Source organism: Microcebus murinus, chromosome 17, assembly GCF_040939455.1.
Source record: "Microcebus murinus isolate Inina chromosome 17, M.murinus_Inina_mat1.0, whole genome shotgun sequence".
In the NCBI taxonomy this organism is placed as follows: domain Eukaryota; kingdom Metazoa; phylum Chordata; class Mammalia; order Primates; family Cheirogaleidae; genus Microcebus; species Microcebus murinus.
In genome coordinates, this window is record NC_134120.1 from 12,860,881 (window position 1) to 12,875,406 (window position 14,526).

General features: G+C 42.7%; 1 protein-coding gene across 1 annotated transcript in view; it reads right to left on the bottom strand.

The window, feature by feature from the left end:
* Positions 1-681: 681 nt before the first annotated feature.
* The window catches only part of TNFRSF11A (TNF receptor superfamily member 11a), a 55,183-nt gene continuing 41,338 nt past the window's right edge, over positions 682-14,526 (bottom strand). The window contains exon 10 of the mRNA XM_020282237.2: positions 682-3,081. Within this exon, the coding sequence (XP_020137826.2) occupies positions 2,792-3,081 (290 nt within the window). The 3' untranslated portion in view covers positions 682-2,791. The remainder of the gene's footprint in view (positions 3,082-14,526) is intronic.

The following is a 14,526-nucleotide window of genomic DNA, read 5'->3' on the forward strand; positions in this document are numbered from 1 at the left end:
CAGAATGTGGCAGAAGTGACAGTGTGCTAGTCCACTCCTAGGCCTCAAGACGTCTGCTTGTTCTCTCAAGACCCTGACTCCACCATGAGAACAAGCCTGGCTGGCTGGCTGCAAAGATGGGGACCACGTGGCACGAGCTCGGGCTGGCCCAATCAGCCTGCTCCCTGCAAACGGCGAGCAAGCCTGGTCCAGCAGGGCCCAGGCCTGAAGAACCACCCAAGTGGATCCAACCCACTTAACTGTGAGCTAAATAGATGGTTATTTTAAGCCACTATGTCTCCGGTGCCACTAAGTTTGTCACACAGCAAGAATCCCCCTTCCCCAGCCAAATGAAGATTCATCACATCAAACTGCTCTTTGCATTTGCAGGTAGAGAGAAATTCATTCTTCCTTCTTGTGGTAGCCGAGTAAAATGTGAGCAGGAAACGTTATATCATCCCATTTCCCATTCGGCTCTTTCACTGGGCATCCAGGCTGTATTTAAAGAACTTTCTTATGAGATCCACAGCAGATATATCATCAAAGCAAGTATTTTCTGTCCCAACTCTGTTGTCAAGGAACTACCACTAAGATATAACAAAACCAACCAACCTTTGACACCACAGCACACTATAAAGATCAGAAATAAGTTGGATCATGATTTTACAATGAGCCTTGTTTTAACAAACCATGAAAAAAAAATTTATGGTCAAATATAAGTTTAATCTCTTTATCATTTCCCCCAAATAATCTTCATTATTGCCTTCATTTTGTTTACATTTGTCACAAACATCTCTGTAATACACAGACACAAACTTATATTCACTATACATTTCCTATCATTTAGTTGCCTTTGGATCAATACAGAATTAGTAGGGATCAGTGTGGGAAAGAATATTACCTTTTCTGAATTAGATTCTTACAGCACCTTTGATTGAAGGAGCTCAAGGCACTTCAATATTCACTGTAGCATCCTTTTGATGTCTCTGGGTAGGGAAACTATTATAAATTATCACTATTGCCTTTTTATGAAAGGCAAAATGAAAGCACAGGAAGGTGAAGTAGTCTGACAGTTGCAGTAGAAACTTGGGTTTTTAGCTCAGCATTCCACTTTGTGAACTGTAACTTTGTCTAATATATTCCATATCAAAAGGGATAATAGCTTCTTACAGTTTTATAACATCTCTGTGGATGGATGTTAACTAAAAGGGCAGAACAAACGGTAAATTCCCACCAGTGGATCAACCTGGCAGTGCAGTAATTTCCTGCAGTTCTTTATGTCAGCTAAGGGGTATCATAAATAACACAGCCGTCCTCTGCTTCTCCATTAAAAATTGTAATCAGCTGCCACCATCCCAGCATTTCCAGGAGAACTGCAACCAGGAGGGAGAAACCAGTGACTGCTGATGGTCATTCTCTTCAGCTGGGCATCTGTGGCTAATAAAGTCTGGACAATGACCAGTATTAGTGCTCTTCTAACCTACCAGATGTGCAGGATTAACTTTAATTTGCTTATGTGTTTTAACTTTTCTCCAATATTTGAGAACAGTGTGCATTGAGAACAATGAGCATTGAGAACGGTGAGCATTGGCGCGTTGGCTCACTGAGCACAGTAGATAAACCAACCCAGTTGACACCTTTCAATCTGACTCATACTGTTTCCTCACAATAGGGCTGATGCCAAGAGAAAAGCAATTATTCTAAAGACTAAGTTTTCTTATATTCTTAAAATGAGGATTTGGTTTTTAATTTAAATGCACTGGAAAATAGTAGGAATGCTTTCCACTTCTACAAGGCTAAGTTATAGATGCACAATGATTTAGGGAGAAAGGAGGACCCGTTTACACACACTCTTAGCTAGGAAAAGAAAATGCAAATCAAAATTTCAACTTTATCCTTTCTTTCTTGAATTTCCCTGGCACCTCCTTTCCACTGTGTGTGCAAGCTAGCCCTGTGTCCTGTTTCCTACATCTTTTCCAGACACCAAACTGCAGCAACTTGGATTTTTAGAGATTTAGTTACTAAGCACCTGATTGCCTCTGCTATCATGGATAAATAAGCCACCCTGGGAACAAGGTCACACATTGAATAGTTTTGCTAAAGGATTGACACAAACTTAAAAACATCAGGGAGAGCAATGGAATTTCCCTCTGTCTTTCTCTTAGGAAAACGAGAACACAGAACATTTTTCAGAAAAATAAAAGCCCCCTGCACCTTGATCTGGCTTCATATTTCTAGCCTTTTCCCAAAAGTGGTTAGTACAGACACCCCTGAGAAAGCCATCTCAAAACACTGTGCGAAGGGGCACAAATATATAAAGGAGGGTTTTCAAGAAAACGCTTAAATAGCTTTAAAAAAAAAAGGTGAGAAAAAAGTATCAAAAATGTATGAAAGTGAAATACGAATATAGGAGGAAAAATACAGACCTCAATAGTACAGGACAGCCCTAAAAACAGATCCCATAAGGGACATTTTGCTGATGGAGGGGAGAGGAGAAAATCCCTAAAAGAGAGTGAAGGGTGGGCGGCCAGAGGGAGCCCGTGCACCTGTGGTCAGTGGGTACGTGTATGTGGACAGCAGTGAGCAGACGGGACAACCTGACTCTTGGGACAGCCACTGTCTCCCTGAAGAGCAAGGTGGACGGAACGTCAGGGAATTTTCCATAAATGTACCGATCCTTGGTGAGTATCGGGAGGGACGGGCGCAGCGGTGGGGACCGACTCAGGGGCAGCTCCTGGCTGCGGGCGCAGGTATGTCCCGCGCGTCCAGGTGGGTGGCTCCGGAGCCGCGGGGACCCCGACGTCGCGGGCGCTCAGGCCTCCGCCCCGCCCTGCTCCTGCACGGGCCGCGACGCCTTCTCGGGGTCGCCCAGCTTGTCGGGGCCGGCGCACGTGTCCGGGAAGCGCGGGCCGTTGCCTGCGAAGGAGTCGCGGCGCGCCAGGGTCTCCTCCTGCACCGGGCGGCCCACCGGCTCCGCCGCGCCCGCGCCCGCCGCGCCCTCCTGCGACGTCTGGCTGACGTAGACCACGATGATGTCGCCCTTGAAGTTCATCACTTGCCCGCTGGAAATGAACGTGGAGTTGCTGTTTCCAGTCACGTTTCCTGCGGGGCAGGGGGAGAGAGCACGGAGAGGTGAGTCAGCGGCCGCGGGCGGGCGGGGACGCGGTCTCGTGAGAGGAAAGTTCCCCCGGTGGGGGGGCTCCTCGAACCGGCGACCCCGCGGCGGCGTCCCCCGAGGTACTGGGCAGCTCTGGCGTCCCTTCCGGGAACTGCACTGGTCGCCTGGCCAGGCCAGACTGAGGCAGGAAGCAGAGAGGAGAGGGGAGGCAGGAGACACGCAGCCAGCCCGGGCCAGACCGGCAGGAGGGCGCAGCCGGGACTGCCCGCGCACAGACAAGACCCGGATGCTACAGAAGTGCCATCGGCGTGCGCATGCGGCAGCCACCGCCGCCGAGGTCACCAAACCCACCCGAGCCGCCCTCCTCTCAGGCTGGACTCACATCTGAGGCCTCTGCCAGCCTGCCTGCCTCCCACCTGCCATGGAGGTCCCCATCATGGGGCCGAGTGGGCTCAGTGTGTTAGCATAGGTTAATATAATAAATTTCCTTAACATTTAAAAAATTTTACTCCTGGAAATAAAGGGATTCACAAAACTAAAATCGAAAAAAAAAATCTTGTAAATCACTCTTCCTTTCTGAACCCTCAAGGGTGTTTTGTCCCCGAGGGGCATCTAACAACATTCTTTGTGGGCGATTAGATGTAGCTAGTCTTTAATTAACGGGCCTTTTGAAAAACGAATAGAAAGTTCCACAAATGTTAGGAAAGGTAATGCTTCCTATCTCTTATTATGCTTCCATTTTAAAGACTAATGATCCAGAGATTTCTCATGCAAAAGAAAAGAAAAGAAGCCACAAACCAAGCAGATCTAGGAACTTCCCAACACTCCACATCACAAACAGAACCTTTTAGTCCGACCAAGGGACACGAGCATCAGAACACCCCCTCACTATTTACTCTCCTTACCTTTTTTCTTCTCTGTAGTGACTCGGCGTAATAGTAATTTACACAAATAAAATGCGGCTTCTGTTACCACTCTACATGAAGAGATTTTCCCCACATTTGGAAGGCAGGTTTTGGACGGTCTGACTAAAATACCAATAGGCACTCAGGAAATTCCTTTCAGGAGCTTCCCCCCACCCACAGGGTACCTGCAGAGAAGCCAAAGCCGAGGCTCAGGGAAAAGTCCACGGAAACACAGGGATTTCAAGTGTGAGCAGCAAATCAAAAATCACAAAGGGAGGTTTGGGACTCCTGCTGTTTCTCCCATAGGCAGTTGTATGGGGTGTACTCCAAGATGGACAGTGGCAGGGATTTATGTTCCTAATAACCCCCAATCAACATGAGGGAGGCTGGTAATTCCAATTAGCAACTAGCCACCATGTTCTCCAAGCCTCTAAAATACACCAACAGGTGCTCCTAACATACAGCGTACGCTAAGCTCGCTCTTGAGTACATCTGTGCCTTTCTGTTCCCACCAGTTGCTGAGTTACTTCTTAAGTCTGTTTTTACCAGATGAAATCACGAAGAAATTTAATTAAATATCTACTATGTAAAGCAGTGAAATGTAAGTGTGGAAAAAATGGGAAATGTTTCTAAGCAAACTAAAGTAAATGTCTTTCAAGGACCCAAATAAAAGTGGCTAAAAAAAACCAAAACAAACAAACACAAGAAAACAGCAGCAATAAACTGCTGAACTGGTGTAGTAGTGTGGGCAAGGAAACTATTAAAAAAGAAAGAAAAAAGGCGGGACTTCCAGTTTCAAAATGGCAGCACAGAAGCAAGCTGGCTTGCTGCCACCACCACTCCTGCCAACAGAAAACCAAAACCAAATGCACACCACAGAGATTATCACCAGAAATATCCCAGATTAGACAAATATGGCAATGACACTGTTCCTAGGACAATAGAGAAGTGAGAAAGAAGGAAAAAGAAGAAAAAGAAACACTAAAAGTCCAGAAGGATTTTGCTTTCAAATTTGTTTTGCACATATTTGTAACGTCTCATTTCACACTAAAGCAATGGAAACTGGAAATTAAAATGGCATGGTTAATGTGAAGAAGGTTCAGGAAACTATAATCAGACCAATAGATATGGTCTTACACTAAAAATAATCAGTGTGTGAATATAAGTTATATGGTTTAAGTTAAAAAAAATTTAAGATATGAATTTCTAAAAAATGACTTTTTCAAGTAACTCAGCCACTACTGACCAAGGGCTGATAAAAGGGCTTCTCTCACTGTGGCAACAGAGTAAGTGGGCTTAGCAACACAGGAGAAGTCTTCCTGCTTAAAGACTACTTAGTTACTTAGTTCATAGAAAAAGTCAAAGTGAGAAATAAAAAATAATATGTACTTACCATAAACACTCTCTTCTGATTAAAAACATACATTTAGTAAGTAATTTTAAGTTGCTTAGAAGTATGATTTTTCTTGACATAGTTCTACTTTTTTATTATTACAACATCATCAGCTGCTGATATAATGTAAAACTACAGAGGACAGCTCTAGCCATTGCATGACTGATTTCTGGTTTTAAATTTAATCTCATTTCTTCTTTATCCTCTTCATAGGCTTATCTGTTTGTGTCATGATATATTTGATTTCTCCACCATTTAAAATTTTATTTTTCAACAAAATCGTCATCATGAATCCATTGCTATTTATTTTTCCTTGTCAGAACCTTCAATTAGTTTGAGCCCAGATAAAAAGATGTTTTTTGACATCATCTTGTACGTCAAGATTTTGTGTTAAATCTTTCATGTTGAGAATTTCATTCCATGCCATTGCCCCATGGCAAACAATATCTTTGATACTGATATCCTAAATATTCTATAGGACCTATATTTGTTCTTGTTTTCTATTTTCTTCTAAAGTGAAACTCAAACCCTTTTGCCTAAGTGATATATTTAAATATTCCAGAATCCTTTTATCCATCGATCGAATCAATAATATTATTCTTGGAGGGCCACGGGTAATAGGGAAGGACAAAAACTCGGGCCTTAAAATTCCTATTATGACATAAAGAAAAGTTATCTAGAAAGAGCAGGAGATTCCCAAATAAGTTTTTTCTTCAAGTGTTTCTTTGTCAATGGTATAATTAATGTGAAAAACAACCTTCAATCAAGTCCATGCATGCTGAATTTGTGAGAGATAGTAAACTTATACGGACTAAACATTTTTTTAAAAAGTTCTACTGATTTGCCACTCATGGTAAGTGCCAATTCCTAAGTGGTGGCAGAGGGGTCTTCATGGGCAGGTGGCCTATACAGTTGCTCAGAAGGGCCCCATGGTTGGTTGACTGCTCTGCTGTCATCATCTTGAAATTCCTATTCATTTTTGCACAAGGGTTCTTGCATTTTCATTTTTCACTGGGCTGTGCAAATTATGTTGCCAGTCCTGACGGATGGGCAACTCTTAGAAGTATTGCTCTGTGTTTCCCCCCACTGATGCTCTAATTTAGCATCACTGTTTTGGGTGGTAACATCTTTTATAATAAGTTGGACATGTTTCAATATTGCAGAAGTGTTTGCCAACCAAATTTTCTCTACTGATGAACTGAATATTCAGTGAAAAACTGGGTTGTAGAAACTACCTATTGATGCTCCCAAAATCTTGATGTGTTTTCCTGATGTTCAAGCCACATACCACCCTCTGTAAAAACCCTCAATGTCAACTTCTGATGTCAAACTGAAGCCTGTCCCTTTGAGAATGGGCCCACCTGACTCTATCAATGACACCTCTAATGCTTTGCTTATAATTTCTAGTTTTAGTTTAACTAAAATTCACTTGCCAAGCAGTCTAAGTGCAAAATCCTTCTAGGGTTTCTTTCCTCCTATCTTTCATAGTTGTCTTATCCACCTCAACTTCAACAGAAAAAAAGTTTTAGTAACTCATTCTTTTTAAATTGTCCCAAAGCATTCAGTTTTCAGAGACACGTCCTCTTGATTACCAAATTCATATTTTTGCAGAGTTTTAAATTACAACAAGATCAGCTCACACTCACAGAACCAGGAGCACCCCCGGGCTTTGGTAAGCATGGCCACTCAGCGGTGGCAGCAGAAGGGCCCAGGTATTCTAGAGGAACCCACTAGTAGTGCGTGTCAGTGGGCTTCAGCTGGCTTCCTTCACAGACGGAAAGGAGGGTGAGGTTTAGTGTGTGGGTTAAGTGGAGAGAGATTAAGAGCTTCCATAATAACAAGAGTAACAGAAACAACACTACACATCTAGAACTTACTGAGTACTCTCTCCAGGCTCCACTGGCCACATCGCAGACACTAGTTTACAGGTGCTCTGCATCTGAGCATTCCAGGTTTGTTGGGTTTTTTTCCCCCTCAATGGACTGACACTGTTTCAAGGATAAAAACTAACAGTCTTCTTTTTCCATGGCTTGTGATAATCCAGACTCACCTGAAAGTGCTCTAATAGTGTCAATGTCATGGTGGCGTTTCAGCCCCTGAAGAGCAGAGGTAAGTGGTGACCACAGGGATGGAGGTACTAATGGATGCTTGAGTACAGGAGGGGCAGACATAGGGTAGGAGAGAGGAGACAGCAAGGGTCCAAAAACTCCCTGGTCTTGTCCCAGCTTGGCCCTCACTAGTGGTGAGAATTTGGAACAAGCCACCTAACAACTCTTCAGATCTGTTTGCATCAATTATCAAGCCATGCTAGCGCGGCAGGGTGAAGCTGCACAGAGCAAATGCATGATACATATTTGTTAAATAGGTAGACAAATGATCACATGAATATCCAGCAGGCTGGCATAAGGATCAAACAAGATAATAGATTTGCAAATGCTTGGGAAATAGCAAAGAATCAGGTACAATGATGGCATTACTACTCCCAGAAAGTAATACCAGTACTCACAAAACTCCCAAGGACACCAAGAGTCATGAAATATGCTGAGTAGTAATATTATCTTTCCATCCCTGTCTTGTTGGAGGATCTCAATGCATCTTGAACACTGAAAGGGCACTTTCTCTGGAAATCTAACCAGCTTTTGTTTTCTCTGCTGAAATCATCAATCATCATGACTGCCTTTGGTCAGAACACTCATGTATATAATTCTATACCAAACTCCACAGTCTCATTTCTCAACACATAAGTCAGCTGTGAGTTGAATACGGCACTAGCGTCTGTCAAGGCTTAGAATGAGTTGGTAATATCCTTCTCCAGGAATACACCTCAGTCTGAACTGTCCCTGCTAAAAGCGATAATTCCTTAAAATTTGCTTTCTGCATTTCAGAACAGATGAATTTACAGTCGAAGAGCTCACATCTGATCTGAGAGGGCAAGGTCCTGGGATGGGGACATCCACTGGCCGCTGTGTCAACAAGCTGCATAGCCACAAAAAGATAAGCCACACACAGAAACAATTGCAAAAGCCGTATCTGATAAAGGGCTGTTATCCAAACTATGCAAAGAACTCAACAGAAAGAAAACAATCTGATTGAAAAATGAGTCAAGGAGGATTGCTTGAGCTTAGGAGTTCAAGATTATGGTGATCAGGCCACTGCACTCTAGCCTGGGCAATAGAGTGAGACCCTGTCTGTCTACACACACACACACACACACACACACACACACACACGCCATTAAGCCACGAAAAGACATGGAAGAAATTTAAATACGTAATACTAGGTAAAAGAAGCCAATCTTAAAAGGCCTGTATGTCTGTCTACACACACACACACACACACACACACACACACACACACACGCCATTAAGCCATGAAAAGACATGGAAGAAATTTAAATACGTAATACTAGGTAAAAGAAGCCAATCTTAAAAGGCCTGTATACCGTACAATTCCAACGACACGGCATTCCAGACCAGGCAAAACTATGGTGACAGTAAAAGGATGAGTAGTTGCCAGGAGTTCAGGGAGGGGAAGGAAGGGATGGATAGGTGGAGCACAGAGGATTTTTAGGGTGGTAAAACTATTCTGTATGATACTATAATGGTGGATGCATGCCATTGTAAATTTGCCCAAACCCATAAAATGTACAACGGGAAGAGTGGATCCTAACGTGTCAATGGAGGTTCATCAGTTGTAAGAGACGCACACTGGTGGGGGCGTTAACAGTTACTAGTTGGGGAGGCTGTGCATGCGTAGGGGCAGGAGGAAAATGGGAAGTCTCTGTACCTTCCCCTCAATTTTGCTGTGAACCTAAAAATGATCTAAAAAATAGTCTATATACAAAAATAATAAAGGCCTGAGGTTTTTCTAGGTACTGTTAGTCCACAGAGCCAAGCAAAGGCCTGTCACCTCCTTGTCTGCTGTCTTTGGGATGCCTTTCTGACAGTTTTCCCCTTCAAGGCTGTCCCTGGCCTTTGTTTAAAGTTTATTTCACTTCCAAAAAAAAAAAGAGTAGGAGGCAAATGGAAGAAAGGGCTTTCCTGCAAAAGAAATAGTGACAGTGAAAATAGTAACTTCCAGAGATGACTGTCAGAAGAGAGGGGTCTCATTACAAGGGAGGTAATGATGACCCACTGCATGTCCTTGGTGTCCCCTCCATGCAACCTTCTGGGCCTGCCCACTGCCCCTTGCTCAGCCAGAGCAACCTATTATTCCAGGCCTGCGTTTGTCCTTAGTCTGTGTCACACTGAGGATTCTCCAAGGCACAGCAAACAAATCAAATCAGTATCACTGGCACCGATTCAAGAGGAAATGGTGTGGTGGTTTAAGGTACAAGCTTCACATCAAATACCTGAATCATGGCTTCGTTTCTTACTAGCTGTGTGATCCTGGCGAGGAACTTGCCCCACAGGCTTTCTGTGAGTGGCTAAGAAGATGATATACACAAAGCACTTAACCAGCCCCTCCAAACTAACATCTATCATATCGCTGATAAAACCGTAACCTTCAGGACATCCAAACAGTGTTAGAGGTCTCTGAATACAATGAGACTGACAGAATTGTATTTAAAGGTTACCCAAAAATAAGATTTAAAAGCTAAAATAACATGGGATTTTTATTAAATTAGGAATTTTGAAGAGTTTCTAACATTTAAAATGGATTAGTAGACTTAATATTAACATTTAATGTGACTTAAGTAGAAACGTATTCAGGTAACTCAAGAGTGTTAGGAATAGCATGCAAATCAACAGAAACAATGAACCAGTGATGAGTCCCATTATAATTAGAAGGATGTTTATACTTTGCTAAGTCCATACTTCACTTGGCAGGCTCCATGGAATCTGCATTTCTCAGGAAGAAAGAACAACCTTAGTTCTAAAAACACAATCCCTGACAGAATTTCTATTTTTATTTTTTTTTCAGAATTTCCATTTCTAAAAAGCAAGATAATACACATTTTTCTTCTCAAAAGGTTATTATGTTGCTTAAAATGCATAACATATGAATATTAAATCACAAGAACTATGCCAAATAATACCACCCAATTGTCATTGTAGATTTTCTTCCAAGGAACAGAACTAAAAATATACACAAATACACTCAAAGTATCCAGGCTATATTGGGTTCTTTTGGAATTTTTTTTTAAAACTTATTTTATATTTAACCCATATGCTTGTCATGTGATTTTCCTTTTTATGGAAATGTAAGCTCTGTTTCAAGCATTTGGAAGAAACTGGGTATATGATGGTAAGAGAAGGGAAGCAGTATTTAATAGTTCCATTCTGAATCATGCTAGAAAATTACTTAGAAAGTCTTATGGACCAAATCCTTCTAAAATGAACCCTATTCATACAGAAAAAGGAGAGGCAGGATTAAATGAAGCCAAGTATATAGTGACCACATTTTGGTTTTTTTTTTCTTTTTTATCTATTTTGAAATAATGTATTGACTTTTAGCACCAATGAACGCTGAATATTATCACTGAATAGCCAAATTATAAAATAGCAGTTTGAACTTAACATTTCAGGGCCAATGAACTGCTACCTGTCCTTACAATACCTAGCTAAAAGTGAAATGCAAGGTGTGGATGGCATGCTAGCAGGAGTAGGAAGAAAGTTAGAGGACTGTCCATTGCTGGGGTTGGAGGAGGGAAGGGGAGGTACATTTGGGTAGGAAAACCTTTGTCTGTACTCTCAGGATGGAAGTGGATGGTCGAGAACAGTCATGTCAAGAGACAGCGGCCCAGGGGTGAGAACTGAGGACGGGGAGAGACAGGGAGTCAGGCAGGTGTCTCAACCTCCAGTGCCCTGGGCTCCCAGGCGACTGCCTTAGAGTGTCTGTGCCACTCAGACGAACCAGCTCACCTTTGCTCTGTCAGTTCTGCCTCCTCTGCCCAGGGCACTAGGCGTGCCCAGGACAGCTAGAGCCAGTGTTCCCATGTCCTCATTCTCCCTCAGCTCCCTAGAGCAGGCCAAAGAAGTGGGAGGCCAAGAGAGACCTGGGAGATGAACAGGGAACGATCGTTTCTTGTTCATCTATTTATTCCTGACTGGATGAATCAATGAGCATATAAACATCTATTCACTTAACATGCCATGATTAAGCCACCTTTGGGGAAAGATCACATTATGAGAATTCCTACCGACTGGTTGTGGCTGCCTGGAACGGAGTTGCTAAGGGTGTCAAGGTATCCAGGCTTGGTGAGAGAGACCCCAAGACGCATTATGAATGACAAGCCTCAGGTCAGAGAGGGGCAGCCCAAGGATGGCCTGCATTTCTCATATGATTTATTCTTTTCATGTTGTCCACTCCCTGACATTAATCCCTAGTTGTTTTCCAGGATTTTCCAAGTCTCCATGGCTCAGTGGACCTTCAATAAAGGTTTGATAGAAAAAGAAATATGTAGCCAGTGTTCATCAAGAACTGCTGCGGGCCCAGTAAATAAACAACTCTCTCCAGCCCAGCAGTGGCTGAACCAAATGAATGACTTCAGGAGCCAAAACCAAGCCACTGGGCAGTGACGGACGCACTAATCACGAGCAGTCGTTATTTCTTTCCCACGAAATAACAGTTCTCTGGGGGCACAGTGAGAATGCTCCAAATTCCAGGTGAGAGGGCTTGTAACCAAGGTAACCATCACGTCATCAGGATAGGCATAACGTAAGACCTAGATTAAGGCATGGTATTTAAAACATAATGGAAAAGTGTGTTTCCCCTGTTTTTTGGTCTTCATTCATAACTCTTACTGAATTTTAAGAGTTACAACACTGCTAAAATATCCTTAGCCACCTTATTATTCTTGTTAAAAGTTCTCTCTACTTGTGGAGCTGTTTGAAAAGCCATCATTCTCTCCAAAATGATGCTAGGACAAAAAGAGACGTGCTTCCCTACAGAGAATGTCCCCAATCACTGTCATTTCTCTAGAGACCACTTGATTTGATTGTAAGTAAAAACATACAAATACCCACATATAAAAATCCAAAAACCCAATAAAAAAAGGCCACCTCCCTCCAGCCCTGAGAGCACAGTGGCCTTCAGGCCAAACAGGTTCAGGCCCCTCCTTCTCACCCAAGCTCCATCCTCTTTCACACATTTTACAGAACATAAATTATGACAATTAAAAAAAAAAAAAAAAACCAAGAATGAGAAAGTGCTATTTTGACCAGAAACCAGAAGGCCTGTTCATGCAGAAGTAATTGTAAGAATAGCGCAGCCGCGGAAATCAATCTGGCTGCTGCTGCTCCTCAGGCGCGAATTAATTTGGCCTGCTTGCCGGGCATGACCGCAGCAGGCTCTCTGCGGATGTTTTGCATGGCCGAGCCCCAGACGGAAGACAGAAAAAGCAAATTAACACCACTCAGCTGATGACACACTTTTTATTCCTTCCCTCTATGCCTAGAGGTTTGGTGCTGGAGAAATAAAAGATAATGAAAAACAGACTAGGCCACTGTTTTAACTCTTTTGCAGGAGAGCAAACATTTGGCTTTTGGTTTCATGGCACTAAAAAAAAAAAAAAAAAAAAAAAAATCAATCATCAGTCAATCAATCTTTAAATTTGGCCACCACTGTTCCTCCAAGAACTGCTGGTGATTTCCACACCGTGGAAACGTCATCTTCCTGGTGTCACCAACTGAAAAACCGGTTTGCCCCGGGCAGTGCTGCCAGGGCCTGGCTGCGCCCCAGACGGAGCTTCCGCCTTCTTGCCCCCAGATAACTAGTGTTCTGTGTGTCTGCAGCACCAGGGGGAAGAAAATAAACCACGAGAGAAGAAACAGAACAATGCAAAGGAGCAACAGAGCCCAATTTTTAGTCATGGAAATGCCTTACAATCTCAAAAAAAAAAATTCGGAGATCTTCCGAAGGAAAAAAACCCTTTTTTCTGCTCTTTTCAGTTTGGTGGAGAATTGATATTATAGAATGTATACATCAGTGAACTTGTCTAGCTGCAGCAAAACCACAAAGCTTGGGGAACAGACGAAAGCTAGGAACCACCGTTACCACGAGGCAAAACAGTGTCTGTGTTGAAGGCACAGATCTAGCTGCCTCAGGGTTATAGAATAATTCACAGACTGGCTGCTACTGCCACGCGTAGTCTAAATAAAGAGGCAGAAAAGAAAAAGCATCTCTGGAAATGGGTGGCCCATGGATGGTTTTTTTTTTTTTTTTGGGGAGAGCTATAGGATTCTGTAAAGCCCCTTAAATAGTATATATCCATATATTCATTTTCTGGAGAGAGAGTCTATAGCTAACAAACGATTCTCAAAGAGATCCCTGACCCTTGCATGACAAGTAATTCCCAGAGCCAGAGGGAATTGTCAGCTGCAGAGTCCTTTGTAACTACATAATAAAGCAGATGGTGTTTTACCCTCATGAAAAAAAAGTTATAATATCATAATTGGTGGGTTGTTCATGCTCAAGCAGTGTTGCAGTGATAAATCTCTATAATAATGTTAAATTGTTAAAATTACCCTCCTAGTTCCCTAAATACATTATACATAGTGGTTAGAAAAGGGGCTTCTCATATAAAACATTAAAGGACAGTTTTACTGTATCATTAATTTGGTATAGATGCAATACACTACTCACAATGAATATTAATTAACTGAGGATTAACTAGACAATTTTGTCCTCCTGAAATTTATAAGAGCTTTCTTGGAGGAGATTTTCGAGGCCTAAGATGCTTTCAACACAAAAACCAAAAACCAGAAATCTGAGGGAACTCTCTGATTCAGCCAGCCCTGAGGTGTCAGTGTTGACTTTGTTTTTTGGGGGTTGAAGCTGAGATTGGTGTCTGATCCTAGCATGAGAAGCCTAAATACAGAAGGGTACGGGACAAATACAGAAATAGCTTCAGTAGTAGAAGGTGCAGTCACACAGCCCAATCCACAATCCGACATGCGGTCTGAATCCAAACCCATCCTCTAAAGACTCTTATTTTTTATTTTTTAGAGACAGGGTCTCACTGTGTCGCCCAGGCTAGACGTGCAATGGCGTGATCATGCTCACTGTAACCTTAAACTCCTGGGCTCAAGTGATCCTCCCATCTTGGCCTCCCAAGTAGCTGGGACGCAGGCATGTGCCACCATGCCCCACTAATTTTTTAACTTTTTGTAGAAATAGAGTCTCACTTT